The sequence below is a fragment of the Heteronotia binoei genome, chromosome 14 (assembly GCF_032191835.1).
Source record: "Heteronotia binoei isolate CCM8104 ecotype False Entrance Well chromosome 14, APGP_CSIRO_Hbin_v1, whole genome shotgun sequence".
Taxonomy (NCBI): Eukaryota; Metazoa; Chordata; class Lepidosauria; order Squamata; family Gekkonidae; genus Heteronotia; species Heteronotia binoei.
In genome coordinates this window covers 64874043-64890559 of record NC_083236.1, presented here as the reverse complement: position 1 = coordinate 64890559, position 16517 = coordinate 64874043, and the positions used below count along the sequence as shown (strand labels likewise).

General features: G+C 48.6%; 1 protein-coding gene across 1 annotated transcript in view; it reads right to left on the bottom strand.

The window, feature by feature from the left end:
- Positions 1-16288, bottom strand: part of IRF8 (interferon regulatory factor 8) — a 28707-nt gene extending 12419 nt beyond the window's left edge. Inside the window, exons 1-4 of the mRNA XM_060253899.1 lie at positions 15882-16288; positions 8828-9002; positions 7725-7908; positions 4807-4895 (exon numbers count right to left, since the gene is read on the bottom strand). Of these exons, the coding sequence (XP_060109882.1) occupies positions 4807-4895; positions 7725-7908; positions 8828-9002; positions 15882-15889 (456 nt within the window). The 5' untranslated portion in view covers positions 15890-16288. The remainder of the gene's footprint in view (positions 1-4806; positions 4896-7724; positions 7909-8827; positions 9003-15881) is intronic.
- Positions 16289-16517: the final 229 nt, after the last annotated feature.

The window sequence follows — 16517 nt, the reverse complement described above, 5'->3', positions numbered from 1 at the left end:
CGCCTCTGGCAGTACGGCAGCTTTAACACTCTGTGCCACAGGGCTCCTTTGGATTCCACCCACCCTCCAAAAAAACTTGTGTAGTTCCTGTGAAATGCGGAAGTCATCTTGAGGGGCCTCGTCTCTCTTCAACACTTGGTGAAACAACCTTCCAGGAACTAAAGATAACGTGCTGGAGCCAATCAAGTTTAGCAACCAGGAGAATGAAGCACGGCTAAGGAGAACCCCCAGTGCAAATCATGGGTTGGCTCCAGACAGCTGTTCTGCTCACTCTGTCCCAATTCCCATTCTTGCTAGAGCTCCAGCCTCACACAGTAGGTATCCAGGTTCAGTGGTCCCCAGCAAAGCCATTAGGAGTGGCTAAAGGGCCTTCCTTTTTCACTAGCAGAAAACTTGGTCGGATCCAACCTCACAAACTCACTCAGTGAAGTCACTTACTAGGCATGCAGAAGTGCAGAAAAGGGAACTAGAATGATTAAAGGTTTGGAACACTTTCCCTATGAAGAAAGGTTAAAACGCTTGGGGCTCTTGAGCTTGGAGAAACATCGACTGCGGGATGACATGATAGAGGTTTACAAGATGATGCATGGGATGGAGAATGTAGAGAAAGAAGTTCTTTTCTCCCTTTCCCACAATACAAGAACTCGTGGGCATTCGATGAAATTGCTGAGCAGTCGGGTTAAAACGGATAGAAAGAAGTACTTCTTCACCCAAAGGGTGGTTAACATGTGGAATTCACTGCCACAGGAGGTGGTGGCGGCTACAAGCATAGCCAGCTTTGAGAGGGGATTGGATAAAAATATGGAGCAGAGGTCCATCAGTGGCTATTAGCCACAGTGTGTCTATATATGTGTGTGTGTATGCATATGAATGTGTGTGTGTATATACACACACACATATTGGCCACTGTGTGAGACAGTGTTGGACTGGATGGGCCATTGGCCTGATCCAACAGGGCTTCTCTTATGTTCTTCTGTGACAGAGTGTTGTACTGGAGGGGCCATTGGCCTGATTCAACATGGCTTCTCTTATGTTCTTCTGTGACACAGAGTGTTGGACTGGATGGGCCATTGGCCTGATTCAACAGGGCTTCTCTTATGTTCTTCTGTGACACAGAGTGTTGGAATGGATGGGCCATTGGCCTGATTCAACATGGCTTCTCTTATGTTCTTAGTGGCTGTAAGCAAGCCATGCACCTCCTTCACTGGGCGACCTTATAGGGCTCTTGCAACAACCGTGGCAAGACAAGGCACGTGAAGCTCTTTATGCTGTCTAACTCTCCTATGCAGAGTTACACCCTTCCGAGCCCATGGACTGCAATGGATTTAGAAGGGTTTAAATTGTGCTTAGGATGGGATCCCTTCAATGCAACGGATTGTCTGGCCAGCTGTTGAAAGCTGCACACTTGCCCCAAAAGCAAAGGCTGCAGGTCTCTCTCCAGAACATTTGCACAGCTGACAGAGGAAGGGAGGGAAGAAAACTAGAACAAGCAGGAATGAAGAAATCAATTTTGTTCTGAATAATGAGGAAAAAAGAGGAATTAAACTTCTTTGCCCCAATCCAGCTAGCGCCATACAAAAACATCAGGAGAGCCCTGCTGGATCAGAGCAGTGAGGGTCCATCCAGTCCAGCACCCTCTCTCACACAGTGGCCAGCCAGTTCCTCTGGAGGGCCAACAACAGGGCAGAGAGACCCTTCCCCTGATGTTGCCCCTAGGCGCTGCGATTCAAAGGTTTAGTGCCTCTGAACATGGAAGTTCCTCTCAATCACCACGGCTAGCAGGGAGAGATCTCTCCTCCATGAATTTATCTAATCCCCCTGGCTGTGCCTATAGTCATCATTGCATCGTCTGGATATGCATGTAAAAAGAAGATTGCGTTCGCCTATCCTTGGCTGGATGAAGAAGCACACAAGCAAATGAGGGATACTGTACAATTCCTGGCCCAAGACGCCTGCAGAGCAGGACACCCCTCAGACTATGGGCTGGCTAACTGTTCAGGAAGAAGAAGACTGAAGACTACAGATTTATACCCCACCCTTCTGTTGTCCCCATCTTCAAGAAGGGAAAAAAAGACGATCTAGGTAACTACCGACCCGTCAGCTTGACGTCTATACCTGGAAAAGTTTTAGAACAAATCATCGAACAGTCAGTCCTGGAACACTGAGAAAGAATGGATGTGATTACTAAGAGCCAGCATGGGTTTCTCAAGAACAAGTCATGTCAGACTAACCTGATCTCTTTTTTTGAGAAAGTTACTACCTTGCTGGATCGGGGGAATGCTGTATACATCGTTTATCTTGATTTCAGTAAGGCTTTTGATAAGGTTCCACATACTATCTTTGTTGACAAGTTGGTAAAATGTGGTTTGGATCCTGTTACCATTAGGTGGATCTGTAACTGGTTGACAGATTGCACCCAAAGAGGGCTTGTGAATGGTTCCTCATCCTCTTGGAGAGGAGTGACAAGTGGAGTGCCTCAGGGATCTGTCCTGGGACCTGTTTTGTTCAACATCTTTATCAATGATTTGGATGAGGGAATAGAGGGAATGCTTATTAAATTTGCAGATGATACTAAATTGGGAGGGGTTGCAAACACAGAAGAAGACAGAAACAGGATACAGGATGATCTTGACAGGCTGCAAAACTGGGCTAAAACCAATAAAATGAATTTTAACAGGGATAAATGTAAAGTTCTGCATTTAGGTAGGAAAAATCCAATGCATGGTTATAGAATGGGGGAGACTTGTCTTAGCAGTAGTATGTGCGAAAAGGATCTCAGGGTCTTAGTGGATCATACGCTGAACATGATACAACAGTGTGAGGCGGTGGCTAAAAAGGCAAATGCAATTTTGGGCTGTATCAACAGAAGTGTCCAGATCACGTGATGTGATGGTATCGCTTTACTCTGCTCTGGTAAGATCTCACCTGGAGTATTGTGTTCAGTTTTGGGCACCACATTTTAAGAAGGATATAGAGAAGCTGGAACGGGTCCAGATGAGGGCGATGAAGATGGTGAGGGGTCTGGAGACCAAGTCCTATGAGGAAAGGTTGAAGGAGCTGGGGATGTTTAGCCTGGAGAGGAGGCAGCTGAGAGGTGATATGATCACCATCTTCAAGTACCTGAAGGGCTCTCATATAGAGGATAGTGTGGAATTGTTTTCTGTGGCCCTGGAAGGTGGGACCAGAACCAATGGGTAGAAATTAAATCAAAAGAGTTTCCGGCTCAACATTAGGAAGAACTTCCTGACCGTAAGAGCGATTCCTCAGTGGAACAGGCTTTCTTGGGAGGTGGTGGGCTCTCCTTCCTTGGAGGTTTTTAAACAGAGGCTAGATGGCCATCTGACAGCAATGAAGATCCTGTGAATTTAGGGGGAGGTGTTTGTGCGTTTCCTGCATTGTGCAGGGGCTTGGACTAGATGACCCTAAAGGTCCCTTCCAACTCTATGATTCTAAGCAGAGGGGTGGGGAATCAAATCCGGTTCTCCCAGATAAGAGTCCGCACTTAACCACTACACCAAACTGGCAGCCACAGCACATGTAATTCTGCTCATGTAATTCTGCACATGGATTAACCACTACTCCTTTGGGTGAAGAAGGACTTTCTTTTATCAGTTCTAACCCAACTGCTCAGCAATTTCATTGAATGTCCACAAGTTCTCATATTGTGAGAAAGGGAAAAAAGTACTTCTTTCTCAAGGAATGAAGAAGAAGATGATGATATCGGGTGTATATCCCGCCCTCCACTCCGGAGAGCCAGTTTGGTGTAGTGGTTAAGTGTGCGGACTCTTATCTGGGAGAACCGGGTTTGATTCCCCACTCCTCCACTTGCACCTGCTGGAATGGCCTTGGGTCAGCCATAGCTCTGGCAAAGGTTGTCCTTGAAAGGGCAGCTGCTGTGAGAGCCCTCTCCAGCCCCACCCACCTCACAGGGTGTCTGTTGTGGGGGAGGAAGATAAAGGAGATTGTGAGCCGCTCTGAGACTCTTCAGAGTGGAGGGCGGGATATAAATCCAATATCTTCTTCTTCTTCTTCTTCTCAGAGCGGCTCACAATCTCCTTTCCCTTCCTCCCCCACAACACACACCCTATGAGGTAGATGAAGATATTGGATTTATATCCCGCCCTCCACTCCGAAGAGTCTCAGAGCGGCTCACAATCTCCTTTACCTTCCTCCCCCACAACAGACACCCTGTGAGGTAGATGAAGATATTGGATTTATATCCCGCCCTCCACTCCGAAGAGTCTCAGAGTGGCTCACGATCACCTTTCCTTTCCTCCCCCACAACAGACACCCTGTGAGGTGGGTGGGGCTGAGAGGGCTCTCCCAGAAGCTGCCCTTTCAAGGACAACCTCTGCCAGAGCTATGGCTGTCCCAAGGCCATTCCAGCAGCTGCAAGTAAAGGAGTGGGGAATCAAACCCGGTTCTCCCAGATAAGAGTCCGCACACTTAACCACTACACCAAACTGGCTCTTTCAACCACCCTTTCAAGGACAACTCTTGCAAGAGCTATGGCTGTCCCAAGGCCATTCCAGCAGCTGCAAGTGGAGGAGTGGGGAATCAAACCCGGTTCTCCCAGCTAAGAGTCCACACACTTCACCACTACACCAGACTTGCTCTCAAAGGAAAGCAGGGTCTGGGTTTAAAGTCCACCTGCCTCTCCCCTCCCCACGCACCAGCTGAGAAAACTCTCCGGCACACATACAGCTGGAGCCAGGTACACACATCTACAAGGGGAAAAACAATAAACTTTGCATTTTTAAAACCCCATTGATTCAGCATTGCACTCCTCCCCCCGCCACCAGTTACCTCTTTTATCAGGCCATCTATCGTTGAAGTGGCACACTCCATGTCCGTGATTTCGCTCAAGCTGCATCCATTCCCCATCCCCATTTTGCCTAGAAAGGAAGACAAGGGCAGGTTCTGTTACAAGCAAAGTCAAAAGAAACAACCAGTGCAAGGGGCGGAGTTCACCCCTCGATCCCGCATGTAAATGTCGAAAGCCGTGGCTAAGCGTGAAAAAGAGAAGGGAAAACCTCCAGAGGAGCAAGCTTCCTGCGTGGCTCACAAATTAAAAGCCACGTGCAATAGCTTCTAATGCTCCTCCCCTCCCCATAACTTTGGTATAAGCCAGTAAAACTGAATGACGCTTGAGAAGTTTCGGATGGAAGCCACAGCAGAGAAGGCTCCGCGTGGGATTCCCGAGCCTGAAAAGGTTTTCTCACTTTAAACAAAAAACAGAACATTAATAGCTCACACAGGAAATGGCTAAACACCTTTGACAGTGTGTTTGCTGTAACTGCCATGTTTTGTTATATTGGTCGTTTCACCGTATTTTACGCTTTTTTTTTTTAATCTTCGATTTTATGGCCATTCAGTTTTGATTCGGTATGATTTTAGCATTTTAAATGCTGGCTTCGGCTGTGAATAAACTTTAAACAAAAACAGAACAAAGACCCGATAGGAAAGCATAGTAGTACATCTATTTTTTCAAAATATCTGTCTATATATTTGAAATATTTTCTTTAAATATATATATATATATATTTAAAAACCCAAACACTCCGCTCTTGGTGGGAGTCTGGAAAAGCCTATGTTAACAGACAAAAGCAGTTTCCAAAAAATGCAGAAAAGCCTTTTCTAAGGCGTTCAGCGGAATGGACTGAGGTGTTTTCGGGGAGATTTCTTGACAACTGGTTTTTGCATGCTCGAAAAAATATACCACACCAAAAAAACCACAGATAAAAATAAAACACAGCGCAGCTCATACAATACCGGACATTTCAGAGGCCCCCCGTTCTGCGCTTTCTTACTGTAACCGCAAGCGCAGCTCAAAGTCGACTCCCATGCAGGGCAACCAGGGCGGGGAGGGCACTGCCATTTCGAATGCGACGGAGCATTGGAGAGCAGAATGTGTATGTGTGTCGGGGGGAGGAATACCCAAAGCAAAAGCCTTCTAGCAGGAATTTTATACTAGAATCTGGTTACCACGGAGGCGGGGGGCCGGGTTTAAGCCCAACAAATCGTAGCGGAGGGTAATTGTGAAAGGGAGCTGTTTAAGAAGTAGAAACTGCCTCGATGCAATTGTTTTCATCCAATGGGAAACAAAATCTTGACATGTTTCAAGCCCTGCTTCTAGAAGGAGCACTCACTCAGGTATTTATTAGAGCCTTTTTAATCCCACTTTCTTCTGAGACTAGCCTCGGAGATAACGTTCCTTCTAAACGGAGTTAGTGTGAGCTCACTCACAGTTTTTCAGCCCCAGGCTCACACATTTTTGGCTCAGCTCAGGAAAGATGGCCCCGGAGCAAACTCATTTAGCTCACCGCTTTAATGCCAGCTGCTCACGAAGTAGGATTTTTGCTCCCAAGACTCTACAGCTTAGAAGGAACGTTGCTCGGAGGTGATGTTTTATCAGTCCATCTTTTTCTAGCATTGAACAAAGTAAATTGTGACTTCCAGAGGTTTCCAACACAAGACTCTGGGTCGCTCCAGCCGGTAGCCTAGATAGTAATTTTTGAGATCTGTGGACTGAAACCGATTTCTCCCAGTTAGATACACTGCTCTTCGGTTTGGAGGGATGATAGTTTGATTGCACAGGATTTCTGCATTCGAGCAATCAGAAGGTGAATTTTATGGCGGATCTTTCAGGAGGGTGCATAAAGCAGTGCATTAGGCCTGGGGTAACACGTAACATAGGGAGCCCCGTGGCGCAGAGACGTTAAGGTGCAGTCCTAGCTCTGCTCACTACCTAAGTTCGATCCCTGCGGAAGCTGGTTCCAGGTAGCCAGCTCAAGGCTGGCTCAGCCTTCCATCCTTCTGGGGTCAGTAAAATGAGTCCCCAGCTTGCTGGGGGGCAAAGTATAGAAGACTGGGGAAGGCAATAGCAAACCACCTCCTAACAACAAATCTGCCAAGAAAACGTCATGATGTGACATCACCCCAGAGTCGGAAATGACTGGCGCTTTGCACATGGGACTACCTTTCCTTTTACTTTTTTAGCGCGTAGCGTGCGAGTGTTTTTTGGGGAGGGAACAGGTCGATGTGTTATTGTTTTATGCTGAAGTACTCTGCAAGCCACTCTCAGTCCGTTTCGAGGAGATAGCGCAGGGCAAAAACGTTTTTAAAAGTATTCTACGGACCTGGGTTGAATGCGGCTGGGAAAGTAGCTAGATAAAAATCATGTGATAAATACTATTCACCCGTTCACTTTAAAAAAATAAATAAAAGCTATTTCCCTCTGAAGAGCAGCCCCTTTGTTCGCTTTAACTATGTCGGTATTTTGAGCATCCTGAAATGCACAGGAACATAAGAACGTAAGAGAAACCATATTGGGTCAAGCCAATGGCCCATCCAGTCCAACGCTCTGCATCACACAGTGGCCAAAACCCCGGTGCCATCAGGAAATCTACCAGCGGGGCCAGAACTCCAGAAGTCCTCCCACTGTGACCCCACAAGCACCAAGAAGACGGAGCATCGCTGCCCCAGACGTAAGAACATAAGAGAAGCCATGTTGGATCAAGCCAATGGCCCATCCAGTCCAACACTCTGTGTCACACAGTGGCCAAAAACCCAGGTGCCATTAGAAGGGCCAACAGTGGGACCAGAACTCCAGAAGTCCTCCCACTGTTGCCTCCTTTTCAAGGAATGCCCTTCCCGCCCCAAAAGGCATAATCAAGAAAGCTGCACAGGCAGGCTGCAGGTAACATTACTATTTTTCCACTTACATTTCTGCTCTTCTTCAGGAACGATCCGGTAGACCTTGTACGGCTCTGAGATGTCCAGCTGGGACCTGTCAGTCACTTCTTCAAAGTCAGGGCTCTTGTTCAAGGCACAGCGGAGCCTCGTCTTCCAGGTGGCGGGCTCAGCTTTGTCGCCTTCCTTGAATTTTCCTTTGAACACTGCCCAAGCCTAGGGGTGAAGCAGGAGAGAATCTCAGAGCTAAGGTCGCCTGTTTCCTGAGCTGAGAGAGATACCTTTGAACATGGCCAGCCCATGCACTCTGGGTTTTTCACCAAGTACTTGGCCTGGCGGAGTCCCACCTTATTCTTACCTGTGCCACCTGTACCTTTCCTCTTTATCCTTCAGAATCAATGCCATAGCCATATTCAAGCTTCCTGACATTCTGAAAGGCATCCTAGCTGGAACAGGTAGTTACGCCCTTGCACCTCTAGTTAATCTACTAAAACTTTTGGTGTATTGCTTTTTTCTCCCAGCAGGTGTCGCTATTGCACTGTTTGCACAGCTATAATTCACCACTGCGTGCAGCTGGATCCAGGTGGGCAGCCATGTTGGTCTGAAGCAGTAGAACAAAGTAGGAGTCAAGGAGCACCTTTAAGACCAATGAAGTTTTCTTCAGAATGTACGATTACATTCTGAATAAAACTTGGTTGGTTTTAAAGGTGCTCCTTGACTCTTACTTGATTCACCACTCCAGCAGGACTCAATGGTAAAATACAAAGCAGAAATCTTTTTTGGACAACCCTTCCTTAGTTCACAAATTCAAGGAAGGTAAAAAGTCCACTTTCACGAGTCTATGCTGCACTTAGTTCATACATGCAACTGATTACTAGAAGAACCACATAAAGTGCAAGACAGATTGGTCCAAATGGGACCTTTCTATCATTTGGTTTTGAATATACACCACTGAAGACCCACGGGGAATGGAGTGAATGAACCCCACAGGGGTTTCTGAGAGTGAAAATTCACACCCCACAGACCTCCTGGAACCCTCTTCTTCGAGTGCTTCAAGCGTCCAACAAAGCAACCGGCAAGTTCCTCTCCAGATAAGTATCCAAGATGGAAACTGAACCCAGCTGATCCCGAATACCTTGAATATAGATGCATCCACTTCCTGATTGTAATCCTGTTTCCCAGCATGTTTCCATGGGATCCGGAACATGGTCTTCTCCTCGTTCTCCCAGATCAGCCCTGGGTACATTCCGCTATCGATTTGTTCGATCAGCCACTGCCGCAGCCGTCGACCACCGTTTCGATCGCCCATCCTGAATGGGAAAAATCTCGTAAGAACTTCCAAATCGTTTGTCAACCTGGGAAGCCAACCACATTATCTCTCTAAAGAAATACAGCATGATTTACTCCATTTGTACCTCCGCCCATCTCTCCAGCGGGAACCCAAAGAAACTCAGGTTGTTCTCCTCTCCTCCATTTTACCCTTGTCAGGTAGGTTAGGCTGAGAGGACATGACTGGCCCAAGGTCACCCAGCAAGCCCTCCCTGGCAGATCCCAGAACATAAGAGAACCATGTTGGATCAGGCCAATGGCCCATCCAGTCCAACACTCTGTGTCACAGAAGAACATAAGAGAAGCCCTGTTGGATCAGGCCAATGGCCCCTCCAGTCCAACACTGTGTCACATAAGAGCATAAGAGAAGCCATGTTGGATCAGGCCAATGGCCCATCAAGCCCAACACTCTGTGTCACAGAAGAACATAAGAGAAGCCATGTTGGATCAGGCCAATGGCCCCTCCAGTCCAACACTCTGTCACGCAGTGGCCAAAAAACCCCCAAGTGCTATTAGGAGGTCCACCAGTGGGATCAGGACACTAGAAGCCTTCCCACTGCTCCCCCCCTCCCCCCAGCACCAAGAATACAGAGCCTCATTGCCCCAGACAGAGAGCCCCAATGTTAAGCTGTGACTAATAGCCACTGATAGACTTCTGCTCCATATGCTTATCCAATCCCCTCTTGAAACTGTCTACGAACCCAGTCCCAGACGCTCATCTAGCAATCAAGCCACAACAACGAGACATCTTTGAGGGCTAAGGAACAAGAAGGTAGATGAGCTTTGGGAGGTGGGGCAGCCCTGACTTGGCTGGCCCCTGTTACCATAATCTCATCAGAAGATGATGATATTGGATTGATACCCTGCCCTCCACTCCGAATCTCAGAGCGGCCCACAATCTCCTTTATCTTCCTCCCTGACAACCGACACCCTGTGAGGTGGGTGGGGCTGAGAGAGCTCTCAGAAGCTGCCCTTTCAAGGACAACTCTGCCAGAGCTATGGCTGACCCAAGGCCATTCCAGCAGCTGCAAGTGGAGGAGTGGGGAATCAAACCCGGTTCTCCCAGACAAGAGTCCGCACACTTAACCACTACACCAAACTGGCTCTTTCAACCACCCTTTCAAGGACAACTCTGCCAGAGCTATGGCTGACCCAAGGCCATTCCAGCAGCTGCAAGTGGAGGAGTGGGGAATCAAACCCGGTTGTCCCAGACAAGAGTCCGCACACTTAACCACTACATCAAACTGGCTCTTTCAACCACCCTTTCAAGGACAACCTTTGCCAGAGCTATGACTGACCCAAGGCCATTCCAGCAGGTGCAAGTGGAGGAGTGGGGAATCAAACCAGGTTCTCCCAGATAAGAGTCCGCACACTTAACCACTACACCAAACTGGCTCTTTCAACCACCCTTTCAAGGACAACTCTGCCAGAGCTATGGCTGACCCAAGGCCATTCCAGCAGCTGCAAGTGGAGGAGTGGGGAATCAAACCCGCTTCTCCCAGACAAGAGTCCGCACACTTAACCACTACATCAAACTGGCTCTTTCAACCACCCTTTCAAGGACAACCTTTGCCAGAGCTATGACTGACCCAAGGCCATTCCAGCAGGTGCAAGTGGAGGAGTGGGGAATCCAACCCGGTTCTCCCAGATAAGAGTCCGCACACTTAACCACTACACCAAACTGACTCTTTCAACCACCCTTTCAGGGACAATCTCTGTCAGAGCTATGGCTGAACCAAGGCCATTCCAGCAGCTGCAAGTGGAGGAGTGGGGAATCAAACCCGGTTCACACACTTAACCACTACACCAAACTGGCTCCCAGTTTTAGATCTTGGACGCTAAGCAGGGTCGGCCCTCATTGGCGCTCGGATGCAATACTCCCTCTAAGCTGTGGAGTCCTGTGAGCAAAAATTCTGCTTTGTGAGCTACTGGCATGAAAGCTGTCCACGACTGCCTCACGCAGCTTGTTCTGAGCTTTGACAAAAACGTGTGAGCCTGAAGCTAAAAAAACTGAGCTAGCTCACACTAGCTCAGCTTCGAGGGAACACCGCTTGGACGGGAGACCACCAAGGAAGTTCCAGGTCGCTACGCAGAGGCAGGCGATGGCAAGGCCACTTCTTATTTATTTATTTATTTATTACTTTACATTTATATCCCGCCCTCTCCGCAAGCGGACTCCGGGCAGCTTACAACATCATAAAAACAATCAATTCAATAAAACATATAAAGCCATAATTTACTTATCAATTTTAAAACTATTAGCGCTGTTTCAGTCCAATCTAGGCGGTATTGACTTCCCGACTATGATCGCCAGCATTCTGTAGGATGTCCGGTGGCAGCCCCTTTTCAATCAACCACGAAAGCCTGTTTAAACAGTTCGGTCTTACAGGCCCTGCGGAACGCCGACAAATCCCGCAGGGCCCTTATAGCTTCTGGGAGGGTGTTCCAAAGTTCTGGCGCTGCCACCGAAAAAGCCCTGGATCTCGTTATGCATAACTTGGCTTCTTTTGGGCCAGGGGCAGACAGCAGATTTTTTGTCCCTGATCGTAGTGCTCTCTGGGGGGTATATGGGGAAAGGCGGTCCCGTAGATAGGCAGGTCCCTGACCATAAAGGGCTTTAAAAGTTAATACCAACACCTTGAAGTGAACTCGGAACACAACAGGCAACCAGTGCAGTTCTCTCAGCACTGGCTGAATGTGCTCCCGTCGTGGTAGCCCCATTAACAGCCGTGCCGCAGCGTTCTGCACTAGTTGTAGCCTCCGGGTTAGCGTCAGGGGTAGCCGCATGTAGAGAGCATTACAGTGATCTATTCTTGAGGTGACCGTAGCATGGATTACCGTCGCTAAGTCGTTGCGCTCCAGGTCAGGGGCCAGCTGCCGCGCTTGCCGAAGATGGGAAAAGGCAGATCTAACGGTGGCTGCCACCTGAGCCTCCGTTGTAAGGGAGGACTCAAGGAGCACGCCTAAGCTCTTGACCTTAGGGACCGGTATCAGTGGTACCCCGTCAAGGGCCTTTGTCCCCGATCTTGGAGAAAGGAAGTCAGCCACTGCAAGGCAGATCCCTGAAACCCCACATTCTGTTTGTCTCTTGCCTTGAAAACCACTATGGAGTCACCGTAAGATGGCGACAAGTTGACGGCACTTTCCGCTCCCGTCAGTCGTTCATTTAAAATGTTTATCCTTCCTCTTTCCAGAGACTCTGGGCAGATGCAGTGCAGTGTTAAACAAAACAACAGCAACAAAAAACCCTGGCTCCGATCCTAAATATGGAATCAGTTAATGCCAAATAGGAGAGCGCGGCAATTGCTGTCCCAACCTCCTCCAGGCCAATTCCAGTTTTGGCCAATGCCTCGGGTCTTGCCGTATTTCAAACTCAGGTCCTGAAAAGCACGGTGCTCGGATTCAGAACAGCTCTCCTGGGAAAGGATCACTACAACCGTGCGAGAGCCAAGCACGCCTAGGAGCCAGCGTTGCATTAGCGAATAAGAGCGGCCAAGTCTAATCTGGAGAACCGGGTTTGATTCCTCACTCCTCCTCCACGTAAAGCCGGCTGGGTAACCTTGGGCCAGTCACAATTCTCTCCGAACTCTCTCAGTCCCACCTACCTCACAAGGGGTCTGTTGTGGGGAGGGGAAAGGAAGGAGATCGTAAACCACTTTGAAACCCCTTATGGTAGAGGTAAACGAGGCATAAAAACTCCTTATGGTAGAGGAAAGGAAAGGTCCCCTGTGCAAACACCAGTCGTTTCCAACTCTGGGGTGACGTTGCTTTCACAACGTTCTCACGGCAGACTTTTTTACGGGGTGGTTTGCCCTTGCCTTCCCCAGTCATCTGCACTTCCCCTCCCCCCAGCAGAAGGATGGAAGGCTGAGTCAACCTTGGGCCGGCTACCTGAACCAGCTTTCGCTGGGATCGAACTCAGGTCGTGAGCAGAGAGTTCAGACCACAGTACTGCTGCTTTACCACTCTACACCACGGGGCTGCTATGGTAGAGGAAAACAGGGCATAAAAACCTACTCTTCTCCTTCTCAATGCACATCTTTGCACCAAGGTGGCACATAAATGCACACACAGATCCTTCAAGAAGAAGACGACGATGGCGTTGGATTTTTATTCCGCCCTCCACCCTGAATCAGAGTCTCAGTGTGGCTCACAATCTCCTTTACCTTCCTCCCCCACAACGAACACCCTGTCAGGCGGGTGGGGCTGAGAGAGCTCTCCCAGAAGCTGCCCTTTCAAGGGCAACTGTGTGAGAGCTATAGCTGACCCAAGGCCGTTCCAGCAGATGCAAGTGGAGGAGTAGGGAATCAAACCCGGTTCTCCCAGATAAGAGTCCGCACACTTAACCACTACACCAAACTGGCTCTCCCATATCTCCTACAAGCTCCTTTATCTTCTCCCCCCACAACAGACACCTTGTGAGGTGGGTGGCACGGAGAGGGCTCTCACAGAAGCTGCCCTTTCAAGGACAACTCCTGCGAGAGCTATGGCTGACCCAAGGCCATTCCAGCAGCTGCAAGTGGAGGAGTGGGGAATCAAACCCAGTTCTCCCAGATAAGAGTCCGCACACTTAACCACTACACCGAACTGGCTCTCCTTTATCTCCTACAATCTCCTTTATTTTTTCCCCACCACAACAGACACCCTGTGAGGTGGGTGGGGCTGAGAGGGTTCTCACAGAAGCTGCCCTTTCAAGGACAACTCCTGCAAGAGCTCTGGTTGATCCAAGGCCATTCCAGCAGCTGCAAGTGGAGGAGTGGGCAATCGACCCCGGTTCTCCCAGATAAAGAGTCTGCACACTTAACCACTACACCAAACTGGCTCTCAGAGAGGTGAAGAAATGGGAGGGGGGGAGTGTTTGTCAAAGTAGAGGATTCCAAAACGTTACAGGTGGGATAGCCACCAGCGTTGGCATCACCGCAAGGGCATTCTGGGTTAATGGCGAGAGTTTTGCAATCGTTCTTGGAAGCAATGCAGGGATTGTCGCTTCGCAGAAAACACTCCCGATTCCAAAGATGCGTACCTCACCACAACTTCTTAATAAACAAATGCAACACACACCCTCTTTAGAAGAGAAGGCTGTGTTCCCTCCAAGGTCCCTCCAAGCGGAACAGGCATTAAAGACCAGCCTGGATAGCCCAAACAAACCGTTTAAATGTAAACTGAGCTACATTCCCAGAACATTCAAGATCAGAACCTTAAATGATGCTGGGGTTTTTTTTTCTTTTGAACTAAATCCGATTAAGAACAATCCTTTTAAAATCTATTTGCCTAGATTCCAAGAACCCTATGCTAAAGGATAAATGGACATAAATCTGACATTAAGAATTATAAAATTGCAAAATCTGTAGAACATTTCAACCTCCCAGGGCACTCAATGGGGGACCTCAAAGTAGCTGTTTTCTTGCAAAGGAATTTCAGAAACAGACTAGAACAGGAGATTGCTGAGTTACAAGTTATTATAACACTCAGGACAATGGAACCCCCCGCGGACTTAACAGAGATAACGGGTTCTTATCTCATTACACATGCTAACAGAATTCAGTTCTCGCATCTGTTTGTAAACTCTTTTATTATGCTATATGCTAATTTGCTGCTATTCACAGGTCTTACCAATTGCCTCCGTCCAGTCTTAGCTATATTCATTGCTCAGTTTTTATGCAACTTAACTCTTATTATCCTTCCTGGCAACACCCTCTACCTATATGTAATGGCTAGCGACTTCTGTTTCAGAGTATCTAAAGAAGTGTCCATGCACACGAAAGCTTGTTCCCAGACCAATACTCCGTCGGTCTTAAGGGTGCGCAGCATTCCAAGTTTCTCCTGCGTACATTATCTGCTGTGATTTTTGGCAGCTTAAAAACCAATTACAGTCCTTCAAAATTGGTTATTTGCTCACTTTTCCTCAACAGACAGCCCCAAACCGGCAATCGAGTACACACTTACCTGTGAGTAACCCCACTGAATCCAGTAGGATTCACATTTGACTACGCATGCAAGCAACCAGCTACACATAGCCTTAATAAGTGAATACCGCAAACTGTCTGCAGTGGGAAGTTCATCAGTCGAACCTGAACCATTAAAATGGGGCTTACTTGAAACACGAGAAAAGGCAGGTACAGATGTAATAATAACAAAACAAAAAATAACAACAATAATAATGTTCGCCTGCACTCACAATCAACGGCACAAAAACACACACAACCGACGGGAAGCAGGGGTCAGAGACAGAAGTCTTATTCTTTTATTAGAAAACAAATTCAAATCCCATCAGCGAACTAATAATAAATACTAGCATGAGAAAGAGAAAAAAGGAAATCACAGGTACAATTAAAACACACACACACACAAAAACCCCAGCAATACTCTAAGCTGTTGAGCAAAAATTCTACTTTGTGAGCTACAGACATTAAAGCTGTGAGCTCCTGCATCAATTAGTGTGCTCCGGGACCATCTTTCTTGAGCTAAGGCAAAAATATGTGACCTGGAGGCTAAATATCTGTGAGCTAGCTCACACTAACTCCGCTTAGAGGGAACACTGCAAAAGGGGCAGAGTTTTGTGCGCTCCACGGATCTGGCCAAAGCGTCACCTGCATCGCACAACCTTGCAAGGAGCCGTGCCGCATGCGTGCCTCCCTCCGGGTCTCTTTTCTCTTTGCCCAAACTGAAAGTCCAGCTGTGCCGCTCGCTCACATATGCAGTCGCGCTAGCCTGAAGACGTGTGAAATCTACAAAAGCATGCATGCACGCACAAACGCATACCCCGAAGAAAACTTTTTGTGGGTCTTAAAAGGCGCCCCTGGACTCAACCTCTGGTCTCACACACGCCCAGTTTCTCTTTCCCTCGCACAAACACCGACCTCCACATCTGCCCGAGTCGCAGCAGCTGCACCAGTCTCCCTCCACCCGCGCCGCCAGTTCACCGGAGGCGAAAAGCCAGCTAAAAAGGCATCTCTATATCTCCCAGTTTGCAGAATCTCAGGTCCACGCCCTGCAAGTGGATGTCTCAGCCAATCAGAGGACAGGCGAGGGAGGAGCCCCGGCCAATGGCGAAGGCCCGGCACCGGGCGCCTTCTTTGCACTGCGCTCCTTTCCGAGAAATCGGCGGCGGCGCGTGGGAGGTGGCGCGAGATTCCCGGGCCAACGTTCCATTCCCGGGTCAGCGTTCCATTCCGCCCCGGCGCGCGCGGGAGGATTTGGAGCCGGGAGCTCTGCAGCTTTCCTTGCAATGACGCCTCCCTGGGTGAAGACGAGAGCTCGAATTTCCGCCCTTCCTCGGGATCGGAGCCTTTCATCATTCGGAGCCGGAAAACGGACGCGGCTGCCAGGGGAAAGGGGGCGGTTTCGTCCGAAGTTGCTGGAGCGGAGCATGGGAGGGGGGGTTTCCGTAGCAAGCCTAGAGGGGTTTTTTTGTTTTGTTTTCGCTTGGAAGGATGCAAAGTGACTAGGAAATTCCCTGCATCTGACTTGATGGATGGAGGAGCACCTGCCCCTAA